Source organism: Vipera ursinii, assembly GCF_947247035.1.
Source record: "Vipera ursinii genome assembly, chromosome: 6".
Lineage (NCBI taxonomy): Eukaryota > Metazoa > Chordata > Lepidosauria > Squamata > Viperidae > Vipera > Vipera ursinii.
In genome coordinates, this window is record NC_139515.1 from 1,549,488 (window position 1) to 1,562,420 (window position 12,933).

A 12,933-nucleotide genomic window follows, 5' to 3' on the forward strand; every position below is an offset into this window, starting at 1 on the left:
TGAGTTTACATGCTAATACATATTTAATTGCTAATCCTTTCTTCTTTCCTCCAGCCAGTGGTAAAATAAGTCCCAGGTTTGATAATAATCCGATTCTTCTTTTTCTTTCAGTCTCATAGTCCATCTATCCATCTCTGCGCATTCTAGTACTTTTTTAATTATTTCTTCATCTGATGGTATTCCTCAATTTTTTCATTATACGCGTGAATTTTCACAGCATGCTTATGTCTGCTTGCTGTTTAATTTCTAATAGTAACCAATCTTTAGAATCTCACAATTAAATAAAAAACATGATGATGATAGGCTGTAAGTGATCCTGATGTTTGAACGTCGATTTTCTAGTCAGTGATGTCATGAATGTATTCATCTTGTTCAAACTATATTATCTATTACTCATTTCCATCACACACACACACACACACACACACACACACACACACTATTTATTCATTCATTCATTCATTCATTCATTCATTTATTCATTCATTGATTGTTGGGACTTACATGCCGCCCTATCTCCTGAAGGACTCAGGGCGGCTAACAACAATAAAAGACAATAATACAATTTTTTAAAAAAAAGATTAAACTAACCAGCCCCAGTGATAAAATATTAAAAACATTTTTTTAAAAAAAACCCTATCGTCAGTCCAGGTCAGCCTGATGGAAAAGCCATGTTTTAAGGTCACGACGAAAGGACCGGAGAGCCGGGGCCATCCGGAGCTCCAAGGGGAGTTGATTCCAAAGGTGCCCCCACAGAGAAGGCCCTCCCCCTGGGGGTCGCCAGCCGGCATTGTCTGGCCGACGGTACCCTGAGGAGGCCCTCTCTGTGTGAGCGTACTGGGCGATGGGAAGTCATTCCTGGCAGCAGACGGTCCTGCAAATATCCCGGGCCTAAGCCATGTAGGGCTTTATAGGTAAGGACCAGCACCTTAAATCTCACCCGGAGGGCAACCGGTAACCAATGCAGCTCACGCAGGAGGGGTGTAATATGGAAGTATCGGGATACTCCCATCACTACCTGCGCGGCCGCATTCTGCACCAGCTGGAGCCTCCGGGTGGTCTTCAAGGGCAGCCCCATGTAGAGAGCATTGCAGTAATCTATACGGGAGGTAACGAGTGCATGAGTGACCGTACGTAGGGCATCTCGGTCCAGATTATAATTTCCACTTACCTGCTACGGTCTTTAATTTCTGGTTTCCTTTCTCTGTTCAATTTTAGTTCCTTTTATTCTTCAGGTTTAACATCAGAGATGAAGTTGATTTTTTTCTCCCTCCTTAATTGACTAACCAAGTTAATTCCTAACTGTCTGCCAGTGTTTTAATGTTCCTTAAGAATTGATGGGGTTGAAATGGCTAGTACAGGTTCTTATTCAATCCTAGAACTACTATGAAAGAACAGGTGTAGGAGATGACCAGGCTGGGCCCGAGGGAGAGGTCACAACTTGTCATAAGTCAGAAGTCCCTGTGCACCAAACAAGAGATCTCAGCTCAGCCCTCCTTGAATGCCTTTCTTATCTCCTGCTCATTTCCCTCGGCTGTTAGTTAGCCAGATTCTTATAGACAGCTTAAGCTTGCAGTAAATCTTTATACTCATTACAACTGCCTGACTCTCCTGATTTCCCTGGCGCTTGACAATTGGTTTGCTCGGCAGATTTGTTCTGGAAGAGCTGTTTTAGACTCAGCGTTTTGACCTCTCCTTTTATTTTAAGAATTTGAGACTATCATTTATTGCACTACCGCGCTGAAAGCCTCTAACTTCAAAATTGGGAACGGCAAGCTTGAAAAACCATCTAGCTTCCAAGAAATTTTTAAGAAGTCACACCCTCCTTCTTCGTTCCTCAGACTCTTTTAGTTCTTCCATCACCCCCCCCAAAAAAAACCCATTTTTGTTTTTAAATAGCCCCTGCTTAAAAATGGTATGAAAAAGAGTGTTTTTATGACTTTGGGAGAAAAAAACAATGAGGCCGTTTACCTGGAACAAAATTAAGTATAGCGTAGAAGCGTTTCTTTCTCTGCAAGTATGGAACAATATCTTCATCAGCCTGACATGAGGTAAAACCAGAGTTTGAAAACAAAGATCCAGAAAAGCTGGCCTCACCTTAGTAAATGTCAGGCTGACCAAACAAGGAAAACTTTTATGGCAATCTTGGAACGTCCAAAACCGAAGGAGTGATTTAAGATTGAGGGGAATAACACGGACTGCAATGGAGCATTCTTGAAATGTTTTAATAACATTCATTAAACCCAGTGACTAAGCCAAAGACAGAGCTTTTATAACTCTTCCTCAAATTATACGTGCTTTTCTGCAGGAATTACAGACAGATTGGGCGTCTTCCCCTCTAAGAGAAGAATTCTCAGAGAGGGGTGGAAAACCCTTAGGGTCTCAAAGAGTTGGTTGTAAGGGTGCTTTCCACCTTCTAAAACTAGGGATGGACAACTTCTTTGAGCCACAGGCTACACTTTGGAAAACCAGGAATATTTTACTCCTCCAAGATCATCGAGATGTGTCCTGGTGACTTCCAACGGATGGGGATGGTTTTAATCATGAGAGATGTGGTTAGCCATAGATCCATAGGGGTCTAGACACGTATGTCATGGCTTCATCACGTTAATGGAATGAAAGCTCTGATGTCACACCCACCCCTGCAGATCTCCACAGTCACATGGATCTTGGAAACTGACAGGAAGGGAAAAAAACGGCATTCCTAAACATGACTATTTTTTTGCATATTTTGACAGCATTGTCTCAGATCCTTGAAGTGGTACAAATTGGGAACTGTAGGCTGCATTGACCCGGTTCTGCGTTTCACCATGGGTTTGGTCATCTGTCATGGTCTGAGGGTATCTCTGGCAAAGTGCTGTGGACATTCTAAGACAGGGGTCTTCCAACTTGGCCCTTTGATGACTTGTGGACTTCAGCTCCCAGAATTCTTCAGCCAGCCACGCGCCAGGCCTGGCTGAGGAATTCTGGGAGTTGAAGTCCACAAGTCATCGAAGGGCCAAGTTGGAAGACCCCTGGGTATAAGAGGTCCTCTTCTCTGTGGCACTCTTCCTGGGAACTTCAATCAAAGAAACATAAAGAGGAATAAAACAAAGATTTAACTATTCTTCTTCAGATGCAGAATTAGATTTGCCTTGATATTAAGAGTTACAGCTGCCAGACACTTTTTACAAAGAGGAAAAAGAAATAGCTTAACCAATGGACATTGCTAAGTGTTCAGATTCCTCCTAGATGTGAAGACAGCCATTGCTTAGGAAGGGATATCACCCATAGTAGAAGGCAACTGAAGTTTTATAGAATCCATTTGTCAGAGAGTGCACTGTCTTCTTCCTCCTCCTCTTCTTCTTCTTCTTCTTCTTCTTCCTCCTCCTCTTCTTCTTCTTCTTCTTCTTCTTCTTCTTCTTCTTCTTCTTCTTCTTCTTCTTCTTCTTCTTCTTCTTCTTTTTCTTCTTCTTCTTCTTCTTCTTCTCCTGCTCCACCTCCTCTTTTCTCCTCCTCCTCCTCTTCCTCCTCCTCCTCCTCCTCCTCCTCCTCCTCCTCCTCCTTCTTCTTCTCCTCCTCCTTCTCCTTCTCCTCCTCCTCCTCCTCCTCCTCGTTATTGTTAGCTCCTTCGGATTGTAAAACTGAGTATATCACAGACGTTGGTCTCGTACTTTTCCCATGTGTTCACCTGGGCCTAAACCTTGCGTAGAAGAAGAATAGCCAATATTTTCTTTTTCCACAGAGTGTAGCCTTTCACTTTTCACACCTTCACTGAAATAGCAGTGCAGGGGCCGTTGGCTGAACCCCTTTGTGGCGCTCTCGGCTCTGCAGGCAAAAATCCTGGCTGCAGGATTTGTTTACAGCACCTTCTTCGCAATGGCAGTGTTGCCTGAGGAACGTTGTGGAGCAAGATTTACACGCTCGCCCGCACACATGCAGCCGAGTCTGGCTACACGCAAAGGCTTGCAGTGCTCTTCAGGGTATATCTGTGGTGAGACGAGGCAGCCATGGAGTTGAATCGCCTAAGCAGCTGAACGTAGCATAAATGTTTTCTGGAGGTAGCTAGGAGACAGAAGAGGGAAACACAGAACAGGGAAAGAGAAAAAATAAGGTCGGAAATGTTGAGGTCCTGATCGGTGGTCTTCATCCAGCAGAGTCTGGAGTTTATTGGCTGATAAGGAGGATCTCAGTCAGGTTTGGAAACGACCAAGGAAAACTTTGGTCTTTCAGCAGGAGGCCGGGAGAGACCTTCCTCGGCGAGAAAGAGAGTTATGGTCAAAGAACGTGATGGATGAAGGGGAGAGTGCATTTTCCCATTGGATTATGTCAAATAACGAAATGAGATAAATATTAAGCTACATTTCTCTGTGGTTGAATTTCATCTGCCTCTTGGCCTCCCTCGCTTGTTAATTTGGGGTTATTTAAAGAACTCATGTCAAAGAAGTATTTTTTTTATTATTAATCATTTGAAATACATGTTCCATAAGAAAACCTTGAGGAGTGAAAATACAGGCCTTTATAGATCCAAATATGGGGAACACAGACTGGATTGGAGAGTCAACTCGCTGGGCCATAATGTTCTCACTAGAAGAGAATCAAATTTGTTAGTGGTCCTATTATACCTTGCTAGAGAAATGTTAAGTTATTTGCAGCATCAGTAAAGGAGAATATCTACAGCTCATGTTTGAAATGAGGGGTCCTTGGTGATAATAGAGTAGAGTAGAAATAGAAGCAGAGTAGAAATAGAATAGAGTTAAAGTAGAGTAGAGTAGAATAGAAATAAGAATCGAATCGAATCAAATAGAATAGAATAGAATAGAATAAGAGTAGACTAGAGTAGGAATGGAATGGAATGGAATGGAGTAGAGTAGAGTAGGAATGGAATGGAATGGAATGGAATGGAATAGAATAGAATAGAATAGAATAGAATAGAATAGAATAGAATAGAATAGAATAGAATAGAATAGAATAGAATAGAATAGAATAGAATAGAATAGAATAGAATAGAATAGAATAACATAAGAGTAGAGTAGAGTAGAGTAGGAATGGAATGGAATGGAATGGAATGGAATGGAATGGAATAGAATAGAATAGAATAGAATAGAATAGAATAGAATAGAATAGAATAGAATAGAATAGAATAGAATAGAATAGAATAGAATAGAATAGAATAGAATAAGGACAACCGTGATCTGGATGAGCAAGAATCTCCAAAGACATTTGGCCTGTCCATTAATTGGAAGCCTTGCAAAACAGCCTAACTGGATTTTGAGGGGTCTTCCTTTACGCCCTCTTAGATAGGAACCGGTTGAGTTTTCCTATCTTTTTAGAACAAAAAGTGAAATGGAACAAAAAGTGATTTGGTTCATTAGTTCCCAGCATGCCACGTAGTGTAATTCGTGGTTGTAAACCGTGGCTTCGTGGTTGCAGAAGGTGAGATGGGAGGACCGCACCATCCAGCTAATGAACTGTAGACTCATAAACAAATCCTATGAGCAACTGGAGAGGGGAAGGACATGTTTTGAAAACATGCTGTTCAGTCCTAAAGCATTAGCTCTAATCTGAGAATATAAAAGAGATTTTTCTATGATTAGATTTATTTGTTTTCCATGCTGTAAGGAAAGGTAGTGTTGACGTTGGCCCAAATCCTTGGCTCTTGGCCCAGAAAGGTCCAGCCTGGCTGGAGGAATCTGGCTGGTTCTGTTCCATGATCTAGTTTAAGATGTTCTTCCTTCTGTGGCTCCCATTCGCAGCTCCATCACAAGAGAAAGACACAATAATAATTAAATATTCTTGATTGGGTTTCACATCAGGACTGCCCATGCCTAGCAATGTTAGGAGACGTTGCATGAAATTCCTAACTGTGAAGTTGGTGTTTATTGGAAAGAAATGTCTGGTCCTAATTTGTTAAAATTGCTGTTGTGCTTTGATTATAGGGTGTTTGGGTTTTTTTAAGGGGTTTTTTTTGGCTTATCATATCCTTTTTTAAAAAAAAATTGGCTTTCGTTTCAAAATTGGCAAAAGCCTTGGAAATGTCTAATTTGAAAATGGGATTAGTGTATTTTTAATAAATAATAATGCAAATAAAAAAAATGGAATGGAAGAATCGGCTTAGTTGTGAAACGCCACAATAGTTTCCAACTTCCAATGATCTTTTTTTAACTGTGGCTGTGGCTTGTTTTTGTAATAGTGATTCGCCCTTATTTTAGACTAACAACATTTTTGTTGAGAATGTTGACATTTGCTAATTATATTAATTTCTACTCCTAAATTATGTTCTGTAACTTTTTAGCTTATTCTGTATAATATACAGTGAAGTATTTTGGGGGAAGTATTTTTGTTTTGTCAAGCTTTGAACTGTACATATATATATATATATATATATATATATATATATATATATATATATGTATGTATGTATGTATGTATGTATATGTATATGTATATGTATATGTACATGTACATGTATATGTATATGTACACACATATAATAATATATAATATGATATGACAATATAATATAATATAAAAATATTATATAGTATATAATATAATATGTATAACATTATTATTATTATTATTATTATTATTATTATTATTAATAGTATGTAACTTTATATAACAATTATATAATCATATTTGAAGACATAATGCCTTGGAAAAAAACAGTTCCAAGCATTTTGGTATATTTTAGGCTGTTGTTTGCATAACAGCACGAACCATTAAAAATTAGTAATAACTTGTTTCAAATGTTCTACTTATGTGCCCAAGCCTACAAAAATTTTGGTAGCACAATGGCAAGTTCAAACTCTTTGGCTCGCCGATGTATTTGAACCTTGGCGCTTGTGCATCGTGCCGTTTCTGTCGACAGCTTTGGGAAAGAGCGAAAGGGAATCTTACACAGATTGTTGGTAACAAGCTTGTGTGCAACTGCTGTGGGAAGTGTGTGAAAAACTGGTGAAGCCATCCCTCGCCGAAGGACATGGGAGAACACGGCACAAATTTCGTGCTGAGTTCCCCCTCTTTCCCAGAGTAGGGTAGACCTCCACGCCACGCAGGGTTGAAAAATGTTCTCATCTTTTTGCGTTGTTGTTTTGTGTGTGTCTGTGTGTGTGTGTTTTAAAGTGGGCTGATTGGCTGCTGCAGTTTAGATTTTCAGCTCTGATTCCTGATCTCTTTGAGTTGGAGCGAGAATCGTTTGGGGGGCATTGCTTCTATGTTTTCAAGCCAGTCATAATTTCCATCTGTTTTCACTTGAGTTGTGGTTATGGAGATCCTGCTCGGCCCCTGGGATCTCGCCGTCTCTACTCAGAGGATGTGGAGTTTTGTCAGCCAGTGAAATATGTCTGACTCTCCTCCTGCGAGCCCGGCCATGTCATCTTGGGTGGTCCCAGGAAACCCATCGAGAAGTTGAACAGAAAACTCTTCACTTTCTCTATCTGTTATGCATCCCTTCAGTGGGAGAGTTTCATAAAGGAGCTGCAGAAGCACATTCTCCGGTGGCAGACTTCAATTAGACTCATTAACATCCCTCCTTTTAAAAAAATGCCTTCTGTTCAATCTCTGGATGTCCTCTGGATTTGGGCTCGCCTTCTCTAGTGTGTGTGTGTGGATATTTTGGGGTGGGGGTGGGGGTGGGGGGAGGGAGGAAATCACAACAAGCCTGGGCTGATTTGTCTGCACTTTGCTTTGTTCCAGGCCCTGCTGAAGGTCGTGGTGGACCAACGGGAAAAGTCCTTGGAGAAGCAACATGTCTCTGCGGTGGAGAAGCAAGCGCAGAAATGCGAAGAGCTACTCAATGCTCAGGTAATGCCCGAGTTGATTTACAAAAAACGGCTCCTTCCAAAGTCAGAACAAAAGCTTTCTGCCTTCGGGGTTATCTGATCCTTCACCAGCCTTCAGAGCAATGGTGGGATTCAGCTGGTTCGCACCACTTCGGCAGAACCGCTAGCTAATTTTTTGTTGCCCAGGCCCGGAATGGACTTCTGAAAGCGGCATTCACGCAGAGAAACTGGTTGTTCACCTATTTGAATCCCACCACTGCTTCAGAGCCATTGATTATTATTTTTTTACCTCTTTAGCTAAAGGGTCCACCTGCATTTTGATCCAGTGCAGTGAAACCATGATAAATCTGAGTCAGCTGAATTTTGGGCAGGTGGTCCTGAGGATGCTGCAATTGTCTTTGACTTGTATTTCAGGTAGTCCTTGATTTACAACAGTTTTATGAAGGCAGGACAAGGAGCAACGGATGGAAACTCATCAAGGAGAGAAGCAGCCTAGAACTAAGGAGGAATTTCCTGACAGTCAGAACAATCAATGAGTGGAACAACTTTCCTCCAGAAGCTGTGGATGCTCCAACACTGGAGGTTTTTAAGAAGAGAATGGACAGCCATTTGTCTGAAAGGATATAGGGTTTCCTGCCTGAGCAGGGGGTTGGACTAGATGACCTCCAAGGTCCCTTCCAACTCTGTTTTTCTGTTATGATTTGGTGACCTTTCCAAGTTACAATCACACTGACAAAAGGGACGTATGACCGTTTTTCACATGACCGCTACCACATTCCCCCAGGGCCACGTGATCAGAATTCGGATGCTTGGCAATGGATTCGTAATTATGATGGTTGCAGCATCCCGGCAGGTGGGTGTCACATGATCCCCTTTTGCGACCTTTGGACAAGCAAAGTCAATGGGGGAAGCCAGATTCACTTAACAACCGTGTTTCTATCTTAACAACTTCAGTGACTCACTTAAGAACTATGGAAAGAAAGGTCATAAAAATGGGGCAAACTTCATTTAACCAACGTCTCACTTGGAAGACATTTTGGGCTGAATTGCGGTCGTAAATCGAGGACTGCCGAATCCTGTAGGCCTCAGGAAAAATATCCATGTTAACAATTCAGGAACACGTCTGGAGTCCAGGCCAAGGGTGAATCCAGTCTCGCACCCACAGGCTAAATGGCTTAGTCGATGAGTGCTAGCGCCTTGAATTGCAGCCCAAAACAAACAGCAGTGTGTGTGTGTGCGTGTGTGTGTGTGTGTGTGTGTGACGGGGGGGTCAGCTACTTTAGAAGGTATGCAAAATTTTGTCTCAGAGTCCCTGGCAGTGTCCATCCTGCTGGCTAGGGCACAGCTGTGGCCAAGGCTGGCGAGCGAGTCTACTTCTATTCCATCTCACTAAAAGGTCTTCTGTAAACATAAAGGTAAAGGTAAAGGTTCCCCCGCACATGCGTGCTAGTCGTTTCGGACTCCAGGGGCCGGTGCTCATCTCCGTTTCAAAGCCGAAGAGCCAGCGCTTGTCCGAGGACGTCTCCGTGGTCATGTGGCCGGCATGACTGGACGCCAAAGGCGCACGGAACACTGTTACCTTCCTACCGTAGTGGTCCCTATTTTTCTACTTATTTATTTATTTTATTTATTTATTTTATTTAATTTGTATACTTGCATTTTTACGTGCTTTCGAACTGCTAGGTTGGCAGAAGCTGGGACGAGTAACAGGCGCTCACTCTGCTACGCGGCACTCGGGATTCGACCCGCCAAATTGCCGACCTTCTGTAAACATACTGATAGGCCAAAGACGGGATGGGCAGTGGGAGTCAGTATCCCTGGGTACATCCAGGGATGACCATGGCTTATGGAAGATTACAACTTGGAAGGAAGAGTCAGTGAATGAAGATGGTGGATGGATGGATGGATAAGGGAAGGGGAGGGAAGGAAGGAGGGAAGGAAGGGAGGGGGGAGGGAAGGGAGGGAGGGAGGAGGGAAGGAAGGAAGGAAGAAGGGAGGAAAGGAAGGCAGGAGGAAGGGAGGGAAGGAAGAGAAGAAAGGAAGGGAGGAAGGGAAGGAAGGGGGAAGGGAGAAGGGAATGAGGAAGGAGGGGAAGGGAGGGAGGGAAGGAAGGAATGGAGGCAGGAAGGAGAGAAGGGAGGAGAAGGGAAGGAGGAGGGAGGGGGAAGGGAAGGAAGGCGTTGTGTGTCTATGCAGTGAAGAGAAAAGGGGAGAATGTAACATTGAATGACGGTGGTCTGATCTTATAGGGTAGAGTTGATGAATATATGCAGGGACCTGCAGAGGGGAAGATTAATTACATAAATTCAAAGGGCTAAATGTAAGAGAGAAAGTATGAAAGTATGAAAGTTGCAAAAGAAACTAGAATGAAAATAAAACAACCTTGAGAAGTGTGTGTCCTGTTTGAAAGGCTATGAGAAGACAGGTTAGTTTTGGATAGAAAACATGGAAGGAGGATATCAAAATTGCCGGGGAACATTATATTACTGTGCCAGGAAGTATGTTGAGTTATGCAAATGGTGATGGAAAATATGTGGGATGAAGGGGAAGAGGCTGTGGATGCAAAAAAAAATAGACTTAAGAAAATGATTGCTGAAAACCGTGAGGATGAGAGGAAGGTATCTTATAATGTTTGAAGAGGAAAAAATAAGACATTTCCTAGGAAAATTGGCAAAGGGGGTCACAAGCAAAAAACAAAACAAACGAAAATCGAAAGAGGCAAAGGAAACGCAAAGAGTTTTTAACGGGGATTTTTTTTTAAAAAAAATTGGAGGTAGATGAAAAGAGCTAAACAAGGAAAGCCATGACTGAAATGAGTGAATAATGAAAAGGGTTGTTTTGGAGATGGATGAATAATAAGGATGGGTGGAAGCGAAAGGCAGGCTCGTCAGCGTTCGCCTCAAGGAAGAAGGGATGAAAGGGCATATAAGGGCTATGAGAGTTTGGAAAAATGACAACTCTCCAGGAGTGCAAAATAAAATATTATGCAAAACACTTGACAATCGGACCCGTATTCCAGATAGTCCTCAACTTACAATCATTCGTTTAGTGACTGAAGTTACAACATTGAAAAAAGAGACTTTAGAACTGTTTTTCACACTCAAGACCATTGCAGCATTTCCATGGTTACAGGATCAAAATTCGGACACTTGGCAACTGGTTCATATTTGTGACAGTTGCAGCGTCCCAGTGTGTGTGTGTGTGACGTGATCCCCTTTTGCGACCTGACAACGCAAAGTCAGAAGCCTGATTCACCAAACAGCCATCTGAGTCAGAACTGAAGAAGCTTCCCAGAGGAGGAGCAAAATGTCTTCAAGGAGAGAAAGTCCAAATTGCCTCTTGAAAAAGCGCTTTTGGGGCACCCGTGAGCAGGATGATGGAGAATCTCCATAGACAACCACGGTGTTACTAACACAGCAACTGCTGTAAAGCACTTAACAACTGTGAGGTCGTAGAACGGGGCAAAACTCACTTAACAACTGCCTGTCAGAGCATGCACGGTCTTATTGCACTGAGATAACCCAGGAGTAAACACAGTAAACAGTGGTTTGTATTAAATGGTAGTTTATCTTACACTGTCTGCAATATCATACACCAGGAACAATATACATACACGTGCTAATACAGCAGGATCCAGCAAACCACAATTACAGCAGGAAAGGGAAGAGAGAGAACACATCAGCAGAGCCTTCCCTTTTATACAAAGGCTCTTAAAGAGACACAGACCCTGCTGGCTTTTAAAGAGACATAGACCCTGCTGGCTTTTAAAGAGATACAGACCCTGCTGAGTCATTCCCATCTTTACATTCCATCTTCCATCTTCCATTACATAAACTGGTTAGCTGTTAAATCAATACCTTGACATGTCTTAGCAGCAAAAATTTGGGACTCTGTTGTGGTGATAAGTCGAGAACCACATGTACTCTTGTTTCCCTAAAGGGAAGTGTAGCAAGAATGGATTACTTAAGTATAGGGGGGCAAATTGTATTGAAAGGCCTCGGCTTTGACTTTCCAAAAGAGCTGTGAACACTTGGGTTGGTTCACCCAAGCTTTGGGCGAAGATGGAAATGAACCAGCAAATACACACTTGGCGAGATGCTGTAGTGCTGATATTTTGTGTGGTTTTGTGGGTTCATATTTATCTTGCTCTTATGAAATAGGGCTGTGAGTATTACATGCCATGGTTATCAATAACAACAACAACAACATTGCAAGGTACCTTGGAGGTCTTCCAGTCTAATCCCCTGCTCAGGCAGGAAACCCTACACCACTTCAGACAAATGGCTGTCCAGTCTCTTCTTAAAATCCTCCAGTGTTGGAGCGCTCACAACTTCTGGAGGCAGGCTGTTCCACTGGTTAATTGTCCTCACTGTCAGGAAATCTCTCCTTAGTTCTAGGTTGCTTCTCTCTTTGATTTAAAGGTGGACCTTACAAGTTTTATAAATAAATATAGAGGGATTGAAATGGGCTGGATGGGTATTTGAATAGATGTCAGAAATAAAATTGAAAAATTGAAAATGATAATAAAAATAGTTCCATCTTAAAAATATGGAATCGCAAGAATGTTTTTTTGGAACACTCCAAATGGAATCAACTGAAGCTGCTGCGTCAGGAAATGGGCTGAATCTGTTCATGCAAATTGTAGCAATAAGTCTATTTTAGATAGAATTGTTCCTCAAATGCCTAAATATGCTCACAAATGATATACATTTGAAGTTGTCTTCACAAGATGGTTGCTATGCTAAAAGGAAGAGGCCAGAACTCACTGTCTCCCAAGTTCAGCATCACAAAAAAAATGGATTAATGATGGAAGCCTACAAGTTGTTGTTGTTAGCTGCAAAGTTGTGTCCGACCCGTCGTGACCCCATGAACAACGCACCTCCAGGCCTTCCTGTCCTCTACCATCTTCTGGAGTCCATTTAAGCTCACGCCTACTGCTTCAGTGACTCCATTCAGACACCTCATTCTCTGTCGTCCCCTTCTTCTCTTGCCCTCAACCTTTCCCAGCATGAGGCTCTTCTCCAGTGAGTCCTTCCTTCTCATTAGGTGGCCAAAGGATTTGAGTTTTAGCTTCAGGATCTGGCCTTCTAAAGAGCAGTCAGGGTGGATCTCCTCTAGGACCAACCGGTTTGATCGCCTTGCAGTCCAAGGGACTCGCAGGAGTCTT

At 42.3% G+C, this 12,933-nt stretch overlaps 1 protein-coding gene across 1 annotated transcript in view; it reads left to right on the top strand.

Annotated features, from left to right (window-relative positions):
• Positions 1 to 12,933, top strand: part of CCDC91 (coiled-coil domain containing 91) — a 100,947-nt gene that overhangs the window by 48,735 nt on the left and 39,279 nt on the right. The window contains exon 10 of the mRNA XM_083366533.1: positions 7,681 to 7,788. Coding sequence (XP_083222659.1) covers positions 7,681 to 7,788 — 108 coding nt within the window. The remainder of the gene's footprint in view (positions 1 to 7,680; positions 7,789 to 12,933) is intronic.